The 27,550-nt window shown below is 43.8% G+C and overlaps 1 protein-coding gene across 12 annotated transcripts in view; it reads left to right on the forward strand.

Annotated features, from left to right (window-relative positions):
- Nucleotides 1–27,550, forward strand: part of FRYL (FRY like transcription coactivator) — a 415,631-nt gene that overhangs the window by 181,010 nt on the left and 207,071 nt on the right. For all 12 annotated transcript variants that reach the window (XM_048848366.2, XM_048848367.2, XM_048848354.2 and 9 more), the window contains 3 exons: nucleotides 20,191–20,244; nucleotides 23,571–23,710; nucleotides 24,305–24,401. In XM_048848366.2, the coding sequence (XP_048704323.1) occupies nucleotides 20,191–20,244; nucleotides 23,571–23,710; nucleotides 24,305–24,401 (291 nt within the window). The remainder of the gene's footprint in view (nucleotides 1–20,190; nucleotides 20,245–23,570; nucleotides 23,711–24,304; nucleotides 24,402–27,550) is intronic.

The following is a 27,550-nucleotide window of genomic DNA, read 5'->3' on the forward strand; positions in this document are numbered from 1 at the left end:
TTCAAGGTTCCTTGCAACTATTATTGTGGACATCTCTTCAAGAACCCTTGAGGATGTCGATCAAGTCAGCACAGCCTAAACCTGGGACTTCCTCCCTTCACTGTACTGGTGGTTCTGGTCCAACCCTTGTGGCTCTGCCCCCAGTGACACCACTACTGGCACTTTCATTATCGAGACTGACCTCAGGGCAACATGTGAATGCATTTTTTCATTTTGACGTGTGTGAGACAATGTGAGGGAGGGATTGATGAAGAGGAAAGAGATTCCTCTGTCAATATGGATATCCTACTGGGAGGAACCTGTGCTACATCACCAGATGATGATCTCCGCTCCACAATGGTTTCACCTCTGCATGAATTCCAAAAGTTCTCTAGACAGAAAAACATTTGTCAGGCTCTGAGGATAAGTGTATTGCCAGCTACCAAGTAGTGATAATGTAGTATCAATATGCCCTTTGGACACCATTAACCCCATTCGGGACAGTGTTCCTGAAGACCAAAGATAAGCACCAAAAATTCTAGCAGTTGAAGGAAGGATCACAGTTTGGCATGCTAATTTTTTGTGCCAGAACCATGGCTGTGGGGATTACTTCAGGGAAATATTCCTGGTTTTGGCCTTCCAACAGGTGTGTATCAAAGAAGGACAAGGCTTCTTTATCACAAAAATGCTGAAATCCTAGAGAAATTAAAAATAACCTGAGGTTCAGCTTGCTCCCTATGTCTTTCACAGTCCTCTAGTACTCAGGGAAAGAAGAAAACATATACAACTTATTCCAGTACTAGAGAGACTTCTGTTACTTAAGTCTGTGAATGTGTTGCATAAACTCACCCCCAAAGTGGTCACAGACTTTTATGCCAATAGATTTCCCTGCTGACCTTCTTCCTAAAGCGCCACATTCACCCTGGGGAAGCCTGTCTTGAGACCTTAACATGCAAAAAGACTGTTTCTGTCTTGAGATTCCATAATAGGTAATTTATGGCATATGGATAAAGATTGAAGGGAAAGGCAATATTAACTCAGAGGTTGTGAATCCTTCTGGATTGACTTGTGATCCAATTTTGCCAAAATCTCTATATCAGAAGGCATTTGGGCCTGATTCACTGGAGTTACTGATACTTCTGTGGCATGTCTTAGGAGGGTGCCATCAAGAAAATTTGCAGAGCAGCCATTTGCAGTTTGAGTCATATCTTTGTCAAGCACTGCTCCTTAGAGTTAGTGTCCCAGTTGGATAGTGGGTTTGGGAGGGCAACACTTCAGTCCTTATTCAGTTAAGAATTCCTTTGGTCACCTTCTGTTTGGGGCAGATTAAGAGTGCCCTTGATGAAGAAAGATGGTTTACTTACTAGTAACTGCTGCTCTTTGAGAGTTGGCTGTGCAATCATGTTTCCTGTCCACTTTCTCTTCTTCCTCACAGTTCTCTTAAAACATGGGACTCTGCAGCTCAGAAAGAATGTTGGTGGTTGGAACTGCATTCCCTTAGGCTGACCTCACTAAGGGCTTGTCTTCGCTACTGGGGTAAGTTGACCTAAGCAACGTTGACTCCAGCTACGTTATTCACATAGCTGGAGTCGATGTAGTTTAGGTCGCCTTACCCTGGCGTCTTCGCTGCACTGTGTAGACGGAAGATTGTCTCCGGTCGACTTACTTTACTCCTCTTGGAAAGGTGGAATACCAGGATCGACTGGAAAGCACTCTGCTGTTGATTTAGCGGGTCTTCACTAGACCCGCTAAATCGACACCTGCTGCATTGATTGCAGCAGCTTGTGAAGACAAGCCCTAAGGAATGCAGATGCAGCTGTAATGGACATGGTTTAGATGGAGTTTATGCACGCTGAATGTCTGTAGTGCCAGTCCCACAGTGGGAATGAACAGGGCAAGCCTCAAAGAACAAAAGTTACTTTCCCTAGACAAGATGCTTTGTAGTAATCTCCATTTTAATTTTGAAACTGAATATTTTAAGGATTCTTTCTCTCCCTTCCCCTCTGCTGCCCCCAGGCTCTGACTTCTCTTTACTTGGGAACTAAAAAAGTTGTCTGCACTTTTCTGCAGAATTGTTAGAATTTGTACATTTTAGATGAGACTGTAAGTTGGGCTATACAAATGTCATTTTTCAAAAAAGTATCTACAAATTTTAGGAGAGCTTATTACAGTCTCTGGTTTCAACTTTGATTTGAGAAAAGGTATATTGAATGAATCCCAACCTGTGCAGTTTATATGGGATATTTGAACAAAGATTGGAAGATTTGCTTGCTCATCAGATGCTGCCTTTTGTAATAGATATGCAGTAAGTGTTTCATCATCTCTTGTATTAAAAGTATTTAATGTTTGATTCCTGGAGTCCCAGATTAATGACTGTTTTTGCTGACCTTCATGCTTATAAACAACTGATGTTGACTATGCAGTAAGTATATTGATTTTCTCCTATTTGCCTATAAAATGTAGTATGCATTCACTTGCACAGGTGAAACCTTAATGGCTGCTATATAAACTGAAGTTGTGTGAACCTTCTGTCTTAACACTTTTTAAGGTGCTTTTAATAAGATACAAGTAAGACTAGCATCAATAATGAAAAATGGACTAGTGGACCTAATCCTGCAGTCCTCTAATAACTCCTGACTCATTAGAAACTTCTGATTACTTCACTGAGAATTTTTTCTGAGTAAGAGCTACATAAGACTCCAGGATTTGACCGACTATTATTAATATTCGTATTTGGACTTCTAGTGTAACTTAAGTCAGGTTGTTTTTGCTTTTTCATTTTTAAAAGGGAATTACACTGTCCCATACATAGAATACTTTCTTAGTGCCAGGCCACTACCCTGACTTCATTCAGTTCCCTCAGTAAGAGCTGCCAAGATGCTCACATGTTAAAACTGAGTAACCATCGGAGCTTATTACTATAGCTCTTGTCCATATTTACCCCAATTTCCTGTTATGTACCATGCCCTCAGAGTCTCATCTAAAATTAAAGGGCAAAATTCTTCAGGTGTCTTGTTCTGTAAAGTGTCTTATCTTGCTTTTGGGTTCTGTAAAAGTATTTTATTTTTGAGCAAAGGAGGAGAAAAGAGTAAATAAACATATAGTGTTGTAACCTTTCTGTGATAAGCAGTAAAAAGAGATTTTATACTAAAGAGATAATTACAATATTTCATGTTCTTATCACTTTATTATGATTGCAAATGTACTTTTAAAAGCCGTTCTAACTGAGGGGGGAAATATTCTGCATTTGTAAGACAGTGATTTTGGGGGCAAATTTTAAGACCCTGGTAGGAAAAAAAAATATTGAACCAGAAAGTACTAAACAAAGTACATTGATAGAATCACAGACAACTGAGTGTGTCCACACTAGCCACCCTCAGTCAGTGTAAGGTTTGCCCTTGCATCCACAGCTGACGATGATGGCTTCACAAGATCCCCCTCCCCTCCTTGCCTTGCTCCTTTCTGTCCTCCCTCCTTTTGTAATCCTTCAGGTTTGTCCCTGCAGCTTGTCTGGCAAACGGGAGGGGTTTGTTGAGAGCAAGTGTCAGCTGGTGATTGCACACACATTGCCCTTATGTGTAGGGCCCTACCAATTTCACGGCTGTGAAAAACGTATCACAGACCGTGAAATAAGCCCTTTCCCATGAAATCTGATCTCCACGAAGTCAGCCGGACTTGTCCTTCCTCCACATGGCTGTTATTGGAGGGAGATCAGGCCCACCTCCACAGGCAGCACAGAAATGAGGATGTACCACCCTCACTTCTGTGCTTCTGTCCCCCGTGGCTCTGGCTGGGGCTGGGAGCTGCTGCCTGTCATCGCTTCTACCCAGGCTCGGGGCTACTGCTCTCTCTGCCACGGCTCCTGCTGGGGCTGGGGCCTTCCAAGCTCCATCTGGGCTTCTACCCCCTGTGGCTCATGCCTGGGCTTAGTGACCTGGGCTGCGGGCTGCCATCTCCCATGGGCTCCATCCCCCACAATTTCTTCCCTGCTCAGGGCTGACCTCCCTCCCCCAACTCCTGGCTCCTACCCGAGCTCCAGGGCTGCTGTCTCTCTTCCTCCCACCACCGGCTCCTGCAGCCAAAATTGTGAAATTGACCAATTTTAAGACCCTGGTGGCCGTGAAATTGACCAAAGTGAACCGCGAATTTGGTAGGGCCTTACTTATATGGCTCAGTATTAACTCCACATTAAGAAAGTTCTTTGCATTTGACTTGCCATTCATTTGGGATGGATGATCTGCTTAACTAGGGATACATGTTTTGTGTTATGTTGTCAAGGAAGCCCATGGAGCTAAACATTCTTAAGTCCTATAGTTTTTGCTCTGACTTAAGGCAAAGCTAAATCCTGAACCAAGAGAACTGATGAGGAGTCCGGTGGCACCTTAAAAACTAACAGATTTATTTGGGCATAAGCTTTTGTGGGTAAAAAAACCCCACTTCAGATGCATGGAGTGAAAATTACAGATACAGGCATAAATATTTATTGGCACATGAAGAGAAGGGAGTTACTTTACAAGTGGAGAACCTATGTTAAAGGCCATTCAGTCAGGGTGGATGTGGTCCAATCCCAGTAACTGAGGAGGAAGGAGAGGGAAAATTGCTTTTGTAGTGAGCCATCCACTCCCAGTCCCTATTCAAGCCCAAATTGATAGTGTTAAATTTGCAAATGAATTGTAGCTCTGCAGTTTTTCTTTGAAGTCTGTTTCTGAAGTTTTCAAGAGAACTGGTTTATCTTGAGTTGCATTTTGATGCTGAGGGTTTAGTACTTTGGAATGTATTGTTAATTAGAGGAAACTAAGGGCTTGTCTATAAGTGGCGGTTAAAACAGAGTAAATCAAGATAATTTGGTTTGAAAATGCTTGTGCAAACATGGCACGATCCCTAATAGCACACTAACTCCAGTTTGTTGCAAATTCTGGAGTTCGCTTTCAAAGTGAACTGATTTTGCAGTGAATCAGGTTAGTTCAGTGTATTCTTCATTTGCATGCAGTGCTGCTGCTTGTTAGTCCTCCATTAGGTGGTCTCATATTGCTTTGCGGGTCTACTGTCTGGTGTCAAGTTTACTGGATGTACTGTCCCCTGTTGAAAGCTGGTGTGGGGCCAGATTTTGCCTGTTTGCTCCTGGATTTGAGTACACTGCAATTGCTGCAATAATACTCCAAAGTCCTATGACATACCTCATGCAGCTGCTTGGAGCAGTACTGGGACCCTGGATCTTATTGCTATCTGTTGAGAAGCATCGGTGCAGGAAGCTCTTGTGCCCAGAGAGATATTTTTGGGATAGGTTTCAGAGTAACAGCCGTGTTAGTCTGTATTCGCAAAAAGAAAAGGAGTACTTGTGGAACCTTAGAGACTAATCAATTTATTTGAGCATAAGCTTTCGTGAGCTACAGCTCACTTCATCATATCTTCATCACAGATGCATACTGTGGAAAATACAGAAGATGTTTGTTTTTATACACACAAACCATGAACAAATGGGTGTTTATCACTACAAAAGGTTTTCTCTCCCCCACCCCACTCTCCTGCTGGTAATAGCTTATCTAAAGTGATCACTCTCCTTACAATGTGTATGATAATCAAGGTGGGCCATTTCCAGCACAAACCCAGGTTTTCTTCCCACCCTCCTGCTGGAAATGGCCCACCTTGATTATCATACACATTGTAAGGAGAGTGATCACTTTAGATAATGACAGGTATACATCCGATGAAGTGAGCTGTAGCTCACGAAAGCTAAATTGGTTAGTCTCTAAGGTGCCACAAGTACTCCTTTTCTTTTCACTTTAGATAAGTTTCAGAGTAACAGCCGTGTTAGTCTGTATTCGCAAAAAGAAAAGGAGTACTTGTGGAATCTTAGAGACTAACCACTGAAGGTAAAAAATCCATTACAATCTACATACCACACAGACTATGCTGACAGCTTGTGCCACACGCTCTCAAAGAAACTGTGGAATCACCTGATCAACATCCTCTACAGCAAACAGGGAAAGATTAAGAATGAGCTCTCAAAAATGGATACTCTCATAAAAAACCAACCTTCCACACAAACTTCCTCGTGGCTGGACTTTACTAAAACTAGACAAGCCATTTACAACACACACTTTGCTTCTCTACAAAAGAAAAAGGACACTAAACTTTCTAAACTACTACATGCCAGAAGGGGCCACAGCAATGGTTCCCTCAACCCACCCAGCAATATTGTTAACCTATCCAACTATACTCTCAGCCCAGCAGAAGCAGCCATCCTATCTCGGGGCCTCTCCTTCTGCCCCTCCACCCCCACGAACATGATACAGTTCTGTGGTGACCTAGAATCCTATTTTCGACGTCTCCGACTCAAGGAATATTTCCAACATACCTCTGAACAACATACTAATCCACAGAGACCTCCCTACCAACACTACAAAAAGAAGGATTCTAGGTGGACTAAACAGAAGACTGGACTTCTACATAGAGTGCTTCCGCCGACGTGCACAGGCTGAAATTGTGGAAAAGCAACATCACTTGCCCCATAACCTCAGCCATGCGGAACACAATGCCATCCACAGCCTCAGAAACAACTCTGACATCATAATCAAAAAGGCTGACAAAGAAGGTGCTGTTGTCATCCTGAATAGGTCGGAATATGAACAAGAGGCTGCTCGGCAGCTCTCCAACACCACTTTCTACAAGCCATTACCCTCTGATCCCACTGAGAGTTACCAAAAGAAACTACAGCATTTGCTCAAGAAACTCCCTGAAAAAGCACAAGATCAAATCCGCACAGACACACCCCTGGATCCCTGACCTGGGATATTCTGTCTACTACCCAAGATCCATAAACCTAGAAATCCTGGGCGCCCCATCATCTCAGGCATTGGCACCCTGACAGCAGGATTGTCTGGCTATGTAGGCTCCCTCCTCAGGCCCTACGCTACCAGCACTCCCAGCTACCTTCGAGACACCACTGACTTCCTGAGGAAACTACAATCCATCGGTGATCTTCCTGATAACACCATCCTGGCCACTATGGATGTAGAAGCCCTCTACACCAACATTCCACCCAAAGATGGACTACAAGCCGTCAAGAACACTGTCCCCGATAATGTCACGGCTAACCTGGTGGCTGAACTTTGTGACTTTGTCCTTACCCGTAACTATTTTACATTTGGGGACAATGTATACCTTCAGATCAGCGGCACTGCTATGGGTACCTGCATGGCCCCACAGTATGCCAACATTTTTATGGCTGACTTAGAACAACGCTGCCTCAGCTCTCGTCCCCTAACGCCTCTACTCTACTTGCGCTATATTGATGACATCTTCATCATCTGGACCCATGGAAAAGAAGCCCTTGAGGAATTCCACCATGATTTCAACAATTTCCATCCCGCCATGAACCTCAGCCTGGTCCAGTCCATACAAGAGATCCACTTCCTGGACACTACAGTGCTAATAAACGATGGTCACATAAACACCACCCTATACCAGAAACCTACTGACCGCTATTCCTACCTACATGCCTCCAGCTTTCACCCTGACCACACCACACGATCCATTGTCTACAGCCAAGCTCTGCGATACAACCGCATTTGCTCCAACCCCTCAGACAGAGACAAACACCTACAAGATCTCTATCATGCATTCTTACAACTACAATACCCATCTGCGGAAGTGAAGAAACAGATTGATAGAGCCAGAAGAGTTCCCAGAAGTCACCTACTACAGGACAGGCCTAACAAAGAAAATAACAGAACGCCACTAGCCGTCACCTTCAGCCCCCAACTAAAACCCCTCCAACGCATTATTAAGGATCTACAACATATCCTGAAGGATGACCCAACACTCTCACAAATCCTGGGAGACAGGCCAGTCCTTGCCTACAGACAGCCCCCCAACCTGAAGCAAATACTCACCAGCAACCACGTACCACACAACATACCACACTAACAGAACCTATCCTTGCAACAAAGCCCGTTGCCAACTGTGCCCACATATCTATTCAGGGGACACCATCACAGGGCCTAATAACATCAGCCACACTATCAGAGGCTTGTTCACCTGCACATCCACCAATGTGATATATGCCATCATGTGCCAGCAGTGCCCCTCTGCCATGTACATTGGTCAAACTGGACAGTCTCTACATAAAAGAATAAATGGACACAAATCAGATGTCAAGAATTATAACATTCATAAACCAGTCGGAGAACACTTCAATCTCTCTGGTCACGCGATTACAGACATGAAAGTTGCAATTCTTCAACAACAAAACTTCAAATCCAGACTCCAGTGAGAAACTGTTGAATTGGAATTCATTTGCAAATTGGATACAATTAACTTAGGCTTGAATAGAGACTGGGAGTGGATAAGTCATTATGCAAGGTAACCTATTTCCCCTTGTTTTTTCCTAACCACCGTCCCGTCCCCGCCCCCCGGAGACGTTCTTGTTAAACCCTGGATTTGTGCTGGAAATGGCCCACCTTGATTATCATACACATTGTAAGGAGAGTGGTCACTTCAGATAAGCTATTACCAGCAGGAGAATGGGTTTGTGTGTGTGTGTGGGGGGGGGTGAGAAAACCTGGATTTGTGCTGGAAATGGCCTAACTTGATTATCATACATATTGTGAGGAGAGTGATCACTTTAGATAAGCTATTGCCAGCAGGAGAGTGGGGTGGGGGGAGGTATTTTTTCATGCTTTGTGTGTATAAAAGATCTTCTACACTTTCCACAGTATGCATCCGATGAAGTAAGCTGTAGCTCACGAAAGCTTATGCTCAAATAAATTGGTGAGTCTCTAAGGTGCCACAAGTACTCATTTTTGGGATAGAGCTCTTTTTGTGGACGTTGCTAGTCAGAGGTCATGATCTAGAATGCCAACTGGTGTTGAATAAAGAGTAAACAGGGGACATGTAACTTGTTCAGTTTTGGAAGTGCTGGACAGGATTTTGCAGAACTACATGATCACCAAACCCAGAAAGGTTGTGGAACCTGCTACCTGATCTCTTTCCCCCACTACAAAGACAACCAGAAAGACTCATTGGAGCATGAGGATGCCAATGAAGAGAACTCCCCCGGAAAGCCAGGATATATCTATTCTTCTTTGAGTGATTGCTCATATTGATTCCAATTACGTGTGTGCATGCTGTGTGCACAGTTATCGGAAAGTTTTTCCCTTAGCAGCACCTGTCGGGTCGGCTATGGAGCCCCCTGGAGTGGCGCCTTCATGGCGCTCAATATAGGACCCTGCCGACCCAGAGCCTCCTCAGTTCCTTCTTACCGCCAGTGACAGTCTTTGGAATTGTGGTGTCTTGCTCTGCAAGCTCTTCATGTTTCCCAAGCTTCTCTTTCGGACTGTTTGTTTAGTTCTTAATTATTGTAGTTCTAGCTAGTAGTTAGTTAGCTGTTGTGTTGTGGGGTTTACCCTCCACCCTGACTGCGTTCTCCTTGCGGGACTTACATGAGTAAGTCCCAGGGGTTCAAGCCCTGCATGTCCTGCAACAAAGCCCATGCCAATGTGCGACCCTCATGACACTTGTTTAAAGTGTTTGAAGGAAACACATCAGTCAGAAAAGTGCAGGATTTGTAACTGCTTTTGCCCCCATACCAAGAAGGAGCAGGACTTTAGATTGAAGCAGCTCCTTATGCAGGCAGCACTTAGACTGCAACCTGCATCAGGCCCATCTCCACAGGCAGCGCAGAAGTGAGGGTGTACCACCCTCTTTTCCGTGCTGCAGCAGCCCCAGAACTGGGCTCTGGGTTTCTGCCCTCCACATCTCTATTCCCACTACTTCCTAATCCCCCAAAGCCAGAAGGTGTCTCAGACCCATTCTAGACATGTGAGGACTCAACAAGTTCATGGTGAAGTTGAAGTTCTGCATCGTTTCTCTCATTACAATTATCCCTTCTCTGGATCCAGGAGACTGGTTCGCCATCCTCGACATGAAAGATGCACGCTTTCACATAGCGATTTGCCCTGCACACAGACGCTTCTTAAGGTTCATGATCGACCAAAAACATTATCAGTTCATGGTCCTTCCCTTTAGCCTGTTGACAGCCCCACGAGTGTTCACCAAGTGCATGTCAGTGATAGCAGCCTTCCTCTGAAGGAGGTAGGTGGTGGTATACCTTTACCTCAATGATTGGCTGCTCAGGGGGCACACCAGAGAACAGGTGGAGTTGCAGGTCCATCTAGTCACATCCACATTCAAGAGACTGGGTCTCCTCCTCAATGTGAACAAGTCCACCTTGTCTCTGACTCAGAAGATAGAGTTTATTGGAACAGTGTTGGACTCGGTCCAGGCACGAGGAAGCCCTACGGAGTCCCTATTCCAAGCCATGGCAAGCATAATTTGATGCATGAGACAGTATCTGACCACTACAGCAAGGAATTACCTAGGTCTCCTTGGTCACATGACGGCCTGCACGTACGTGGTCTGACACACCAGACTGAGAGACTCAGGCCTCTATAGACGTGGCTCTCTTCGACATATTGCCCGGGGTGCGACAGCCTGGGACTAGTGGTCACAGTGCCACAGCAGGTGCTAGAGTCACTCCAGTGGTGGCTTGATGCTTGAATAGTCTGCGAAGGAGTCCCCTTCAACAGCCATCCGCTGTCCTTGTCTCCAGTTACGGACACATCAGCTCTAGATTGGGGCGCACATCTGGGAGATCTCTGAACGCAGGGCCTCTGATCACAGGATGAGTTCTCTCTCCATATCAGTATCAAGGAGCTCAGAGCGGTTCAACTCACATGCCAGGCCTTTCAGTCTTGTCTGCAAGGTCAGCACATGGCAATCATGACGGCCAACACCACTGTAATGTTTTACATCAACAAGCAGGATGGAACCTGGTCTTCGCCCCTCCGTCAGGAGGCTCTCAGGCTCTGGGAATTCTGTATAGCCCACTCCTTTCCCCCGGAAGGATCATATCTGCCCGGAGTCCAGAACGTACTGGCAGACCACCTCAGCAGGTCCTTCCACAGCCATGAGTGGTCCATCCGGCTGGACATCCATTTCATCTTACAGAGGTGGGGGTTTTCCCAGGTTGACCTATACACCACTTGGAGGAACTGGAAGTGCCCAGTGTTTTGCTCCTTCCAGAAAAGCAGCACAGTCTCAATCCTGGATGCATTCCTGCTACCCTGGGAGGCCGTCTGCTCTATGCCTTTCCCCCGATACCTGTCATGCCCAAGGTACTACTCAAGGTCTGCAGAGACGGGGCAGAGATAATTCCGGTGGCGCCAGTGTGGCCATGACAACATTGATACACCACGCTTCTGGATCTGTCAGTAGACAGTCTGAGCAAGTTTCTGCTCCTCCCCAACTTGATCACTCAGTACCACGGTCGTCTTCATCACTTAGACCTCTGGTCCCTCCACCTTACGGCTTGGAAACTTCATGGCTGAACCCTATGGCACTCCTGTGCTCAGAGCAGGTAAGGGAGGTCTTACTCAGCAGCAGAAAGCCCTCCTTGAGAGCCACATATCTGGCGACGTGGAAGAGGTTCACTTGCAGGTGTGACCAGCTAAATTCGCCCCCACTTCAGGTGCCATTACTTCTTATTCTGGAGTACCTTCTTCACCTATAACAGCAAGGCCTGGCAGTGTTATCCGTAAAGATACACTTAGCGGCTATCTCGGCTTTCCACCCCGGAGTCTCTGGATGTTCCATCTTCACTAACCCCATGGTTGGACGGTTCCTCAAGGGTCTGGATGGCTACATCCCCAGATTAGACAGCCTGTTCCTGCAAGGGGCCTTAATTTGGTCCTTTCCAAATTAATGGGGCCCCCATTCAAGCTGCTGGCCACTTGCTCCCTTCTCTACCTATCGTGGAAGGTAGCCTTCCTAATTGCCATCACATCAGCAAGAAGGGTGTCAGAGTTAAAGGCCCTTAACTCCACCCCACCTTATACAGTTTTCCCCAAGGACAAGGTGCAGCTCAGACCTCCCGGCTTTTTTGCCTATGGTGGAATCACATTTCCATACCAGCCAACACATTTTCCTGCCTGTTTTTTATCCAAAGCCTCATACCAGTAGCCATGAGCAGAGGCTGCACTCCTTGGATGTTGGGCGAGAGTTAGCCTTCTATATCGAATGCACCAAGCCATTCAGGAAATTGAACCCGTTTTTTATAGTGGTGGCAGACTGCATGAAAGGCCTACTAGACTGATCTCAAAGAATATCTTCCTGGATCACATCCTGCATTCACACGTGCTACGAGCTGGCTGAGACATCAGCCCCGGCACTTACGGCACACTTCACAAGGGCACAGGCATCATCGGTGGCATTCCTGGCCCAGATCCCAATCCAAGAAGTCTGCAGGGCAGTAACTTGGCCCTCGGTGCATACGTTTACCTTTTGTTACGCTATCATCCAGCATGCCAGAGATGATGCAGCTTTTGATCCCACAACCTAGGTAAGGCTTGGGAGTCACCTAATTGGAATCAACATGAGCAATCACTTGAAGAAAAAACAGTTACTCACATTCTCGTAACTGTTGTTCTTCGAGATGTTTTGCTTATATTCATTCCAAACCCATCCGCCTTCCCCTCTGTTGAAGTAACAGTCAAGAAGGAACTGAGGAGGCTCCAGCTCAGCATGGTTATATATTGAGTGCCATGAAGGTGCCACTCCAGGGGGCTCCGCAGCTGACCTGACAGGTGCTACTAAGGGAAAAACTTTCCAACGACTGTGCACACGACGCACACACACCTAATTGGAATAGATATGAGCAACACATCTCGAAGAACAAGTTACGAGATAGTGAGTAACCATTTTGTTTTGTTTTGTTTTTTTTATACAATTTATTATTGTGCTATACTGCTGTGCTGCCTTCTATTCCGGGTGCCCCATGGTCACAGCTGTTGTAGGTGGGTGTGAGTTAGGAGCCTGTCTGAATCTGAGGCTCCCCTGCCTCCTTTAGTCTATGCTGTTTGTTCAGCCCTCGCCTGCCCCTGTACATGTTTCCAAAATGATGTCTGCTCTGGCTGGGCAGTCAGTTTCTGTCTCATGCTGAAGTCCTGGTTATTGATTGGTTTTAGGCCCACACCACAGAGAGCACATGCCCATTTACCTGTTTTCCTTTCCCCTTCTCTCATCTGTCCTCTACCTGTCAGCTGCTTGATGTCCTCCTCTTCTTCCTTGTCCTCATCCCGCTTCCTCCGCCACTGAAGCTCCTGCTGCTGCTGCCACCAAATCGTCTGCTTGATAGTGGTGAGTGAAGTCCAAAGCCAAATTCACCTGGCTTTGAATGCCAAAATACAGCCCAAGCAACCTTTGAATATTTTAGGTTGCCAGCTAGTACTATAGATCACTGTTGGGTTCATGCTGTCTGACAGCAATTAAAAAAATGACACTGACCTGCCAAGAAAGGAGAAGCATGGGGCAGAGATGAGGAAACGGAGGATTTTTTAAAAACTTGAACTTACCTGGCTTCTGCTATGCATCCCACAATGCACACTGAGATAAATCCCATAATGCACACTATTCAGCAGCAAAGCAAAGGATCATGGTCTACCCTTTGAGAATGCCACGCTGTTAGTAAGCAGCAAGCTACTGCCCTACTTACACACTGATGCACATTGAAAGAGGGTGCACCATCCTATGTGCACACTATTAGTTAGGCTTGTGTGTTGTGCATTACTTGACATGCATCAAAAAAAGCTGCAGCTTAAACCCAGACAAGCCCTTAGAGGCATTTTCACTATTTTTATTCTAAAATTGACAATAATCCATGTAAGAGTGGGTGTATAGCATGCAGCTATTCCATTCAATAAACACAATAATACAGATGACAGGAAAGCTAAATACTTGATATTGCAATTACTATGATAATTATACTTTCTGAAATTCATGAAAATTCATGTAGGAAGTATTTAGTTTATTTAGCATAATCAAATTCTTTTCAAGTAGTGGCAGTAGGCCAGTCTTCTGTTCTGATTCTTTCTCTCTTTTAAAAATAAAAGTTCTATATTGTTAGATATTCAGATGAAGCACAATAGTGGTGGACCATAAAGGTAAAGCTAAGGCTAAGACTATCACAAGCATAATTTTAGAGATGGAAGGATGCAATTCCTTCCCTTACTCCCCACCAAACTTTCAGGCTGGTTTGGAGGGGAAGGAAGAGAGGTGAGGTGAACTCCGCTTCAGAGGCGGAAGTGATATCCACAACAGCGGGACCACTTTAAACACTCCTGCCTCCCCTGAGGGGAAATACCAAATAACTGGTGAATGGAGAGAAGTGTTCCAGAAGGGGGAGCCAGAAGGCCAAGGAGAGCTTCCTTCTTCCAACATGGTGCCACCACACAAGCCTATAAACACATATGCGTGCTGGTACCATTCCGAATGAAGGGGGAGGAGTACTGTGAATAGACAGTGTCATTCTCTTCCCCCACTGGGGAGATAAAGAGCCTCTGGTATTGGGAGGGGTGAAGGGGACATAAGTTCCAGACTCAAAGAAATATGGGAGGGGGGAACATTTGAAGGGGGTTTGAAGAGATGTAGGACTTCTAGCATTAGGTGGAAGAGAGGGCAGTAGGTCCTGGGGTGGGAGGGCTAGTATGGACAAGGGGATATTGAGTCCCTGGAATGGGGAGGATGCAAGGGGGAACATACAGCCCCTGGCATGCAAGGAGGACATAAATACGTTGTTGCATATAATTTTGTTTTACATTATCCTAGTATTGTTTAGTGCAGGGGTCAGCAACCTTTCAGAAGTGGTGTGCCGAGTCTTCATTTATTCACTCTAATTTAGGGTTTTGCATGCCAGTAATACATTTTAACATTTTTAGAAGGTCTCTCTCTCTGTAAGTCTATGTTATGTAACTAAACTATTGTTGTATGTAAAGTAAACAAGGTTTTAAAAATGTTTAAGAAGCTTCATTTAAAATTAAATTAAAATGCAGATCTTATCAGTTTAGTGCAGTGGTTCCTAACCTGGGGTTGCACGCACCCCCTGGGGGTGCGAGATGCCCTTTCTGGGGGTGCGAGACGTGAGATTTTTGTAGAAGGTAAATCATTGAAAACACAAATTAAGCACAGGTACATAAGTACAACTACTTTGTTTAATCAAACCTATGTATTTATTAACATTATACATTTTTTAACAATCATTGTAATATACAGAGTTTTTAAGTTTTCAAGTTTTTAATCTAATTGTAGTGTAATTTTTGATAAGGGGTGAGAGAACATATTTTGAGAATTCCAGACCATCAGCGGGCTGAGCATGGACGGGTGTAGTGTATTAAATTGCTCCCCCTAGGAATGTGCTACTTACGGTGTACTACTTACGGCTGCCAGTCCTGATGCTCTGAGCAGCATGGTAAGGGAACGGGGAACAGGAGTGGTTGGATAGGCATGGGAGTCCTGGGGGGCCTGATAGAGGTCGGAGCCATCAGGGAGCAAGGGGGCTTGGGTAGGGTCGGGGGGGCGGATAGGGGTGGGGGTTCCCAAGAGGAGGCGATCAGGAAACAAGGAGCAGGGGGGGTTGGATGGGTGGAGGGTTCTGAGGGGAGCAGTCAGGGGGCAGGGGGTCCCGGGTGGGGGTGGTCAGGGGACAAGGAGCGGGGTGGGGTGGGGTTGGATGAATCAGGGATTATGAGGAGGGGCAGTCAGGGGGCAGGAAGTGGGCCGGCTGTTTGGGGAGGCACAGCCTTCCCTACCCCGGTGTAGTGTATTAAATTTCTCCCCTTAGGAATGTGCTACTTATGGTGTACTACTTACGGCTGCCAGTCCTGGTGCTCCGCAAGTAGCACATTCCTACGGGGAGAAATTTAGTACAGTACACCGGTCAGCCTGCCGCTGGTCTGGGGTTCCGTTCACCCAGACCGGCAGCAAGCTGAGCAGGGGTGGCGGCCAGGATCCCGGCTGGCAGCAGCGTGCCAGTAAAAATCAGCGCGCGTGCCACCTTTGTCACATGTGCTGCAGGTTGCCGACCGCTGGTTTAGTGGATGTAAATGTGTGGTATAAATGGTATGTAATAGGGCACTGATGACATGTTTGGAAAAGGAGAGGGGAAGAGGCTGAACTTGCCTGCTCAGCGAGCTAACTGTCCATCATCACCCCCTACTGTCTTTGGATCCAAATTACCCTCTGGTATCTATGTTCATAGTTCCTGCTGCTGTTTTCCGATACACTTGATTCCAGATAGCAGAATTTATGCACAACTTCTAGCATGGTACTAACTATTGAAACTTCTGGTGCCATCAAAACATCTAGTATCAAAATCATTGTTGTCTTTAGACTGATGGTTACTCCAGATTCATCACAGGCTAGTGCAAAGCTATTGCAAAGTTGCTGGAGCTCCTTGTCGCTGTGTGCGAAAAATACTGCATCATCGGCAGAAAGAAGTTCTCTTAACGGCTGAAGTACTGAAATAAGGAGGACAGGTTGTACTTAAACATCTGCACAATGTCTTGCTTGCCTGCTAAAGGGAAGGAGAGACACCAAAAGACACGAAGGTTGCAACATCATAACTGTATACAAACAAAGGAGATGAGAGATTGCAACAACTACAGAGGAATCTCTTTTTTTGTGTTGCTGGCAAGGCATTTGCATGGGTTATTCTCAATAGACTGAAAATTCTTGCTGAACGTGTATATCCAGAGTCAGTGCAGCTTCCATGCCAGTACATCAACTATCAACATGGTCTTTGCATTAAGGCTATTGCAAGAAAAGTGTCAAAATTGTCAGTGATGGAGAATTCACGAAAACCCTTGGTAAATTGTTCCAATAGTTAATTACTTTCACTCTTAAAAATGTATACCTTATTTCCACTCTGAATTTGTCTAGGTTCATATTCCAGCTATTGGATTGTGTTATACCTTTCTCTGCTAGACTGAAGAGCCCATTTATCAAATATTTGTTCCCCATGTAGGTTTTTATCAACTGTGATTGTCACCCCTTCATCTTCTCTTTGTTAAACTAAATAGATTGAGCTCTTTGAGTCTTTCACTAGAAGGGATGTTTTCTAATCGTTTAGTCATTGTCATGGCTCTTTTCTAAACCCTCTCTAATTTACCAACGTCCTTCTTGAATTGTGGACACTAGAACTGGACACAGTATTCCAGCAGCATTCACATCACTGCCAAATACACAAGGTAAAATAACCTCTCTATTCCTATTCAGGATTTCCCTCTTTTCGCATCTGAGGATCACATTAGCTGTTATGGCCACAGCTTCACAGTAGGAGCACATATTCAGCTGATTACCCACCATGGCCCTCAAGTCTTTTTCAGTCATTGCTTTCCAAGATAGAGTTCCCTATCCTGTCAGTCTGGCCTACATTCTTTGTTCCTAGATGTATACATTTACATTTAGCCATATTAAAACGCACATTGTTTGCTTGCATCCTACTCACCAAGCAATCCAGATCGCTCTGTATAGGTGACCTGTCCTCTTAATTATTTACCACCAACCCAATTTTTGTGACATTTTTAAGCTTTATCAGTGATGATTTTGTTTTCTTCTGGGTCATTAATAAAAATGTTAAATAGTATAGGGCCAAGAACCACTCCCTATAGGACCCCACAGGAAATATATCTGCTCAATGATAATTTCCCGTTTACACTTACATTTTGAGATCTGTCAGTTAGTTAATATTTTATCCACTTAATTTGTGCTGTGTTAATTTTATGTCTAATATTTTTTTAATCGAAATCTCATGTAGTACCAAGTCAACACCTTACAGAAGTCTAAATATATTACATCAACACTATTTCCTTTATCAACAAAATTTGTAATCTCATCAAAAAAAATATCCAGTTAGTTTGACAGGGTAGGGTTTATTTTCCATATACCCATGCATTGAGCCTCGTGATTCCACATCCTAGTTTTTTAATCCAGATTGATCACTGCAGAGATAATTTTAAAATATTCAGTGTTGTCTTGTACAAATAGAGCTGTGCGCACATGCTAGAATGGCATACGTGCATTTTATTTTTTCTAGGAATTACCATATAAGAAGTGGTTGGGATTTGTTTTCTTATTATTCTCTGCCAGTAAAATTTGGAGGTTGTATTTTTCTTGATTAAATGTTTTCTCTCTCTCTCTCTCTTTTTTTTGTTTTAAGTTATGCATTCTTACATGTAATTAGTGTAGCTGTAATCCATTTTCCATCAGGCTACCAGTGTTACCTTTCTGTTGACCTGTGCAATTAGTCACTTACCATTTCTGAAGGGTGTGGTGTGGTTTAGTCTGATTTGTTTTCATTTTTTCAGATCTCAAATCTTTAGCTAAGGCGGAAAGATTACTAATTGAACTATAAAAATATTTTTTCAAGAACATTTTCTTTTTTGTTAAATAATAACCTTTAAGTGGTTGAAGTTTAAATTGTTCATAAAAATCAGTGACCTACTTGCTGATTCTGTTTATTTAAAAATAAAAAGCGAATTAACCTTAAAGTTCCTCTCTAATTACTGAAAATTTGTCAACACACTTTATTTATGACTCTTACTTCCCACTTATGTCCATTACTGTGGAACCTTGCTTTGGTTTAGAGTATTAACTATAGGGTTGCCAACCCTCCCGGATTGGCTGGGAGTCTTCTGGATCTCCTGGTGGCTACTGAAACCAATCTGGGAGATTTTAATAGGCCGCTAAAAGTCCACTCAGCGGTGTAGTGGGGCTAAGGCAGTTTCCCTACCTGCCCTGGCTCCGCATGGCTCCCGGAAGCAATTGGCACATCCCTGTGGCTCCAAGGCACAGCTGCCTTGCTCCAAGCGTGCTGCCCCCCCCTCCCCCCCGAGTTCCTTGGCTGGGAACTATGGCCAATGGGAGCTGCAGGGGCAGTGCCTGCAGGCAGGGGCAGCACACATCGCTGCCTGGCTGCTCCTAAGCCTAGGAGCCAGACATGCCGGCCGCTTCTGGGAGCCGCCTGAGGTAAGCCTGCACATCCCTCATCCCTTCTGGCACCCCAACCCTCTGCCCCAGCCCTGAGCCCTCTACCACACACAAACTCCCTCCCAGAGCCTGCACCCCAAACCTCTTCCTGCACCCCAACTGCCTGCCCCAGGCTCAGCCCGGAGCCCCCTCCCACACTCCAAACCCGTCAGTCCCACCTTGTAGCCCAGAGCTCGCACCCCCTTCCACACCCCAACCCCATGCCCCAGCCCGGTGGAAGTGAATGAGGGTGGGGGAGAGTGAGCAATGGAGGGAAGGGGGATGGAATGAGCGGGGCAGGGGTGAAGTAGGGGCGGGCAAGGGTGTTTGGGTTTTTGTGATTAGATGGTTGGCAGCCCTAATTAACTAGTAGATCATGGCCCACAGAATAATGTGGGACTAAGGAATTTGTGTCTGTTTCTTTCTTGGCTTGGCCTCATGGGAAGAGCCTTAAAATTGTATTTTTGATAAAATGAGTTTGGGTAATCTTGAAGATCATAAATCAAACACAATAGTGTAATACTCAGAAGTATATTAAATGGGTACTTTCGTTCAAGTTTCTGAACATTTTTTCTTTTAATATTTTAATATTTATTTCATCATTTTATCATGAATATATTTGCTCAATCCAGTATATTTTATAATGATTAATAGTCATGAGGTACTGATACAAACTTGTAACTTTTGTCTGATATTAATATTGCATTTTTCCTCTACATGGCTATCTCAAATGTAAGTGTACTTATAACTGGTATCTTAATGTTATTATACATCACTTTCTCTCTCCTTTACAGTTGGGAAAGTGAGGGGCAAAAAAATAGATGGGGATTGGATTGAGGTTCTACTTTCATGAAGGCCTTATTGTTACCCCTCTTACAACTTCCTTTCTCCCTATATCTGTCTCCCATGATCATGAATATGCTGTGTGTAGGAGGGCCAGATAGGATTTCCGTAAGAAGTCAGTTTGTCACTCATCACGAGCCATCCAGGTGGAGCAGCATGATGATCTTTTTAAGCCCCTGCTGAGGAATGAGACCTAGACAGCTTCTGGAATTCAGAAATTCCAGGTTTTGTGATTGACAGCATATAGTGCGACAACTAAGCCACCAAACTAGCTTGTTCATCTCTGATCTTTTCTGTATTCAGTTCACATCTTAAAATTTTTTTCCAGCTGGAAAATATAGCTGGAGTTGAGACTGATCTATGCCTCTTTACATTTTCATAAAGTATGTTGATTCCTGCTTTTTACACCTGTGTTATATCACATTTGCTTGTTTTGCTTGTTGCAATGCTTTGCTTTTAGCTAATTGCATGCTTCATACTCTCTAATGATTTTTATTCTGTTTCTAGGAAAAGCTCTTGTCAAGATCTCTTCAAAGAGGTGAAGATCTTCAATTTGATCAGGTAGGAAACACTTTCATTTAAGATACTGCATTGTCTGTTTTTGTTTTTTCAGGTTTTATGGAATTAAGGTGTTCCATTCAAGCAGAGGATCACAGTTCTACTGTTCAGATGATTAACTTAGAATGTTAGTGTACTGGTTTATGTTAAATAATTACCAGAGATAATAAGTCCGATTTTTGTTACCTACTCTAAAATGTAATCATTAAAGGGTTTTATTTTCTCAAGGACCATTGCCTAGAAGGTGGAGAATGATACTGTTTCATGAACAGTTTTTGAATCTCTTTGACTTCAGAAAACTAGGATTTAATAAGCAACTTGACAGGGGACACAGAAAAGGAGTTGGTATTAAGACATCACTGCAGTACTGACAAGTGGACTAGAATAGTCTGAGATGGGATTGCTTTCAGGGGATGTAAACCAATCACTTTTATTTTTTTCTTCGGTAACTAAGGTGAAAGTACCTGGTCTGTTTTCACATGAGATATGTTAAGCAAACCATTTCTGTTGTTTTAATTCTATTTCCTATTTTTAATCTTGTTTTTGTTGAGATTACTTTTGTTTAGGAAGTTTCATGCAGGTGTCCTCAAATAAGAAAATTCCATGAGGTGAGGTGCAGACGATCCTAGGCAAACCCAAGGTGGGAAGCTGAAAGACTAAGAAGGAGACAATAGTTAATGATGGATGTTCAGACATATTTGATCATAATTGAATTTACAGCCTTGCTACTCAATGTATGGCATATGGTTGTGTTTTTTGTGTCCCCATCTCTGATTCTGCTATTTGATGTGATGTCCAGAGTTGGAGAGAACATGTTATTTAGAAGTAAGTGTCTCTGAAAGCCAATATGCAGAGGGAGCTGTTTTGCAACGTAAGTGGTTTTCAGCATTGCAGCAGCTCCTGCAGCAGCATTGTCAGAGCTCTGGCTCTGTTGCAGCAGAAGAGAAGAAAGTAAGGAGAGACCCAAAGGGGAAGCAGAGTAGACAGCCCAGGTGGAGAGAGAAGGGAGACTCTGAGTAGGAGTGTGGGGGAAGAAGAACCATGGAGGCTACCTTTCTAAACCTTTTCCAGTCAGAACAGCACTATGTTGGAGTGAGAAGCTGAACTCAGCATGAGGAAAGAGAATATAGAAGGAGGCTATAGAACAGATGACGAAGGGGAATAGTAAATAAAGTAGGATATTGAGTGGGGCTAAAAACACTAAAAGGCAGTCTGGAGAGAGGGAAAGTAGCTTGCAAATTGAAGGGGTCTTAGAGTTTCCTTTCTTAGGTTATCCCCCTTCTTTCTTCCTCCTCCTGATAAAGTCTAACTACTCCTGTTAAAGATGACTTCTTGTCCTTGGGTCAAAAAGATAATTATGAAGAGTGAGTAGTTTGTCTTTACAAAGTACAGGATTGCAAAATTGATCATGTTTAAAAACTATAAATAGTGAAGTATGTTTTATAGGATAGATTGTTAACCACAATATTTGAAAAATAATAAAAAAATATAGTATTTTGCCTAGTTTTTAAAAAATGTTACATTATGTTGCCATCTTGATTGCTTTAATGCATTATTTTCTTTCTAAATCTTAAAGTGTGAATGTCCTAGCACACCTTAAGGCAGAGGTGGGCAAACTACGGCCCGCGGGCCACATCCAGCCTGCAGGACCGTCCTGCCCAGCCCTTGAGCTCCTGGCTGGGGAGCTAGCCCCGGCCCCTACCCCACTGCCCCTCCTTCCCCGCAGTTACGCCGCTGCACAGGCAGCGCGGCTGGCTCCATCCAGGCAGCGGGGCTGCGAGCTCCTGCCGCTCTGAGCAGCATAGTAAGGGGGCGGCAGTGAAGGAGGTTGGGTAGGGGAGCTGGGGGGCGGTCAGGGGGCAGGGAGCGGAGGGGGTTGGGTAGGGGGTGGGGTTCCGGTGGGGAGGTTAGGGGCGGGGGGTGCCAGGAGGGGGCGGCCAGGGGACAAGGAGCCGGGGGGAGGAGTGGGGAGGGGAGGGTTGGATGGGTCGGAGGTTCTGAGAGGGGCAGTCAGTGGGTGGGGGTGGATAGGGGGTGGGGCCAGGCTGTTTGGGGAGGCACAGCCTTCCCTAGCTGGCACTCCATACAGTTTCGCAACCCCGATGTGGCCCTCAGGCCAAAAAGTTTGCCCACCCCTGTTTTAAAAACAACTTTCCAATCACTGGCATTGACCAGTGATCAGAAAGGAAAAGGAAGAAAGTGTGGCAGTGGAAAACTTCTTTCTTCTTTGAATGCATCTCCACATATATGTTGGTACGCGTGTGTCCTGTGCACTCAAGCTAGAGACTTATGATCAGCAGTACCCGATGGGATGACTCATATACCCTTAGTGTCCTTGTGTCTCCAGCTGAGGGCAAAAAGGGAAAGTGTGTTCCAACTTTCCCTCTGTTCTTTCTCACTGCTCATGGCTACGAATTGAACGTCTCAGTGGCTGCCTCTAAATTTTATGTAATTAGCAGTTAAGTACTAGCTAGCTAGTTAGGTTAATGTTGGAATTTTACAGTGTTTCCTTTTATTTCTTTTTGAAGAAACTATTCTTGTTTATTTACTGGGGAAGTACTCTCAGTACTGGTTCAGTCAAAAGTGAACTCATCCCTAGGTTGCAAAAACTGCCCAGTATGAGAGACAGAAATGCTCTTAAATGATGGTTAAGGTAAGTGCTTAATTTGCCTAGATGAGGGGCACATCACTGAGGAGTGTGCTATTTGGAAGTCATTTTGCAAATAAACCCAGAGATCTAGGAAACCTCAAGTTAAACTTAAAATGTTCCCAACTGAAAGATCACTGTGCCAGGCCTCTGATCTTAGTCTGCTTGGAGCTAGTTCGTCTGACTATGCCTCATCTAGGAGCACTCCAGTAGCCACTTTATCTGGAGCCACAAACCCCTGACACAACCTCATAAGACTTGTGAAGAGAAGTGCGTGCATAAACACATTGGGAAGAATATCACTTTTCCAAAATTTATATTGTGAAATAATCGTGTGCTTTAAATGTGAATTTGCTTTGTGACAGCATTCAGGTACATTATTTTAAAATATCTAGCATCTTCTAGATAATTTTAGCATGGTTGCCTATATAGAGTATTTCAAACCTCCAGATTAACTTTACAATATTTGCTTGTTTCTTTATCATACGTTTTTCATTATGTTTGATTTAGAATGTTGTGATTACAAAAATTCCCTTGAATGAACATAAAGATTATTTTGTACAAAAATTACTCTAACATAACATAGAACTATTCAGACAGTATTAATCTAGAAGAGAGGATGATTTGAAGTAACTAAATTATAAATCTTACATTAACCAATATACCTTTTTTATCTTTCCAGTTGATAAGCTCTATGAGCTCAGTAGCAGAGCACTGTCTCCCCTCCTTACTACGCACCTTGTTTGACTGGTACAGGCGTCAAAATGGAACTGAAGATGAATCTTATGAATACAGACCTCGATCTAGCACAAAATCTAAGGGGTAAGTGCCATTGGATTTTTTCCCCTCAGCAAATCAGCATTTGGTTCATATGTTTATTGCTATAAAAGTGTAGTTGTACTTTTTGGATAACAAAACATTTAATATTTTGGGGTCTTATTTCCTGGGTCAGAAGAGGCTAAAGTTTCTCAGATTTTGTCCTTAACCTGGGGAGAAGTAACACCTTGAATAACTTAATGATTCCTCGGGCTAATTTATGGAGCAGTGTTGATGCACTCTGAAGTGATTCCTAACTAGTTCATGTCCTCTTGAGAGTGGGGGTTGGGTTGTTTGGGGGGGGGGGGGGGGTTGGCTACCTTTTGGGGGGGGGGAACGAGGCATGGAAGCAGTAAGAAAAAAATCAGAAAGATTTTCTGGCCTCCTGAAACAATCTCCCCCCCCCCCCCCCCCCAAAAAAAAAAAAAAAATCCTGCTGCCCTCCAAACTTATAATTCTTTCCTAACCATGTACTATATTGGATATGTATCTGACTATTTTTACTTTAAAACAACCAACCAAGCACTAATATGTAACTCTTATACTATGTATCTGAATTAAGTCCTACATATAATATTTGTTCTTAATTTCTTCCTTTAGGGATGAGCAACAGCGTGAGAGAGATTATCTACTTGAAAGGAGGGACTTAGCTGTAGATTTCATTTTTTGTTTAGTTTTAGTAGAAGTTCTAAAGCAGGTAAGCTCTTTAGCTTCTACAAGGTGTGTGCTTGCTGTTAACCTTTGTTTGTAATTGTTAACATCCAAATGTTTGTCATCTACTTCAAGTTTTTTTATATGAGACTCAGGCCAGTACAGGATGAGTACATGTGATGTTACAATAATTCTTTCAGCTGCACAAAGCTTTCCGCCTCTCCTACTTGCTCTCTCCTCAGCTCTCCATCCCTTCTTTATACCTTCTCTATTGAAATCTCTTAGAGGGCATGTCTACTCTGCCGCACAGTTTGGACTATGGGGATGTGACTAGCAGTGCACACCAAAGTTCTGTATTGAAAATCCCCTATGTAGACATTGTGGGGTGTACGAAAAGGTTCCTGTTTCACATTGAGGTAATCCTGTTTGAAGTGGACTATGTTAATGCGAAGAAAAGTCAGAATGAGGAAACATAATTCTTCTTTGAGTGTTCTCCACATATTCCAACTGATGGTGGCTGGTGCAGCTGAGATGTTGGAATGTTCTCATAGCAGCACCCATTACAGTACTTGCATGTCCATCCTATCCTTCCCCTCAATGTTCCCAAACATCTGAGGATAAGGGGATGTGTTGCCCTCTGCCATCTCTGTTCCTTCCAACTACAGCAGCAGACAGATGTGGATGTCTCCAGATCTCTTGGATCCAGAGCCTTCTCTCAAGACTTTTTAGTGACCTGGATAGCTTTTTACTTTTAGTATAGTTAGTATAATTAGGATAAGAATAATTAGTTATTTAGGTCAGTTGTTGTTTTTAGTGTAGCTAAATAGTTGTTAAAATCAGTTTCATCTACTGGCTAAATGGCAGATCCAAAGGCAAAGCAATCCAGTTTTAAGAGGTGTGCATCTTGCCTGGTAGTCTTCCTGGAACTGGACATCCATGTCAGATGCTTGGCATGTCTTGGTGACTACCACTCTTATTTGACTTGCTCTATCTACAGTATGTTCACTCAGAGAGCACGTAAGGAGCATCTGAACAGACAGCAAGCCCTTTTGCTTCAAGAAGCTTTTCTGGCAAAGCTGCTTGGAATTGATAACTCTAAGGGATTCAAGCACAAGTTAAAAAGATGGGTGTCATCACCTCGTACAGCTAACTCGAAGAAAAAGAGTACTATGATGGAAGGTCTGGTTTTTGGCTCTGGGATAGAGTTCCATGACTGCCGCACAGTCTGTTCTCAAACTTTGAGCCAACAATGAAAGCTCCAGAGACTCCCTTGTCACTGTCCTCTGAGGCAAGAAGTGAGTGGTGAGAGAAAAGCCATTAGATTGTCCATCTGTGTTCCAAAAAAGATGGCAAAAGACAAAAAAGCACCTGTTAGTGGTGTGACGTTACATTGAGGAGATTCATTGGCTCCAGATCTGTCAGCATTGGATCCTAAACTGAAAGCTAAGAGTGCTCATTAGGGTAAATTCCTTCATAAATTTCATCTAACAGATCCAAAGTTAGTTATGGAATCAACAAGTTTCTTCATCACAGATTCACATATTTACATCAGTTATTGTGGTAGCTTATTTCTGTATCTCTGAGTATATCTACACAAGGATAAAAAACCTGTATCTGGCCTGGGTCAGCTGACTCAGAGTTGCAGGGCTTGGGCTCCAGGGCTGAAAAAATCGCTGTGTAGACATTTGGGCTCAGGCTAGAGCCAGATTCCCTACGCGGCGATTTTTAGCCCCAGAACCCGAGCCCCATGAGCCCAAGTCAGCTGACCCAGGCCAGCCACAGCCAGGCGGCGGGTCTTTTATCCCTGTGTAGATACCGTATCAGACCAAATCACCACAAATATCTCTGCTTTTATGGTGCTAATGCATTTCCAGTATAAGGACCTTCCTTCTGGCCTGTCTCCTGCCCCTAGAGTTTTACAAAATACCTTTCTGCTGTAGAAGCCCCTTTGAGAAGGCAAGGTATTTTTGTTTACCCTTATCTAGATGATGGGGCTCCTCAAACTCACATTTCAAAAGAGCTTTCTCAAGCTCTGAGAGATTAGGACTTTTGATCAATATGAAAAAGTCCCACATCTGTCCTGCACAGAGAATTCCCTTCATACGAGCAGTTCTTGACACATAGGAAGGTAGGGCTTTTCTGCCATGCAAGAGGCTCCTCAGGATTCAATTTGCTGTAAGTACGCTAAATCAACAAAGTACCCAAAAAGTAACATTCTTCTTAAAGTCAAGATTTTTAGGACTCAGAAGAAGAGGGGAAAGTGGGTAGAGAGCTTCAGTATTCATACTCCACGGAGTCTTAATAGAACTTGACTCTAGGCCGTGGAGAAGTAGAAGGAATTGAGGCAGCAGAGGGCATCTGACCCCCTTCTATAGCCTCACCCTCCGAGTGTTCGGGAATGCTATCAGAAGGGGTAGGAGGGAGTGTGAGCGCTTAAACGGGTACTGCTATTAGAAGGTTCCACCGGCCGGTGCAACCCAACTCTGAATATGCACTGTCCATCTCAAAGAACCCCAGTTACAGATTCTTCATTTTTGTCCATTCTCAGTAGCATCAATATCAGCAATCATCAACTTACTACTTCGCAGAAGAGAGTTGGCTGCATGCTAACACTCGACATTATTTGCATTAGATTGAACTTCACATTTATTCATGTATAAAATATAATAATAGAAAATTTTACAGGAGGAAAGTCCCAGGACAGAGAGGTGTATTGCATTCTCTGTACTTGAATCATAAAATTCTTTTTGGGGGGGTTGTGTGGGGGCTGGAGGATAGTTCTGAAATAAAAATAACTTACTATTAGTAGTCTTTGAAAATTTAATTATTTGACAAAGCTAGCCTGTTTAAACATTTAAAGTAGTGTAATGTGATTTGATTAGTTAAATAAATAGTAAAAAGTGGGTGTACATCCAGAACAAAAATGACCTTTTAAAGAATATATTTGGCTCTTTTTAGGTGCTGACTCTTAGGAGGCAAAATGAAAACATAGCTGAAAGGCTAAAAAGGAAAGCTCTTCCATTGAATCCAAAATATAAAACCTCTACACCTTTTATGTGATACTAAACAGAGCCACTGTGAGATTGGCCCACTTAGATGTGTTTGTACCTGATCTCTACACCAAATCTACTTTATTCTTAGGAAGAAATTGATGTGTGCGTGGCCACTCTGATATATAGTACTTATAAAATACTT

Source organism: Caretta caretta, chromosome 4 (assembly GCF_965140235.1).
Source record: "Caretta caretta isolate rCarCar2 chromosome 4, rCarCar1.hap1, whole genome shotgun sequence".
Classification (NCBI taxonomy): domain Eukaryota; kingdom Metazoa; phylum Chordata; order Testudines; family Cheloniidae; genus Caretta; species Caretta caretta.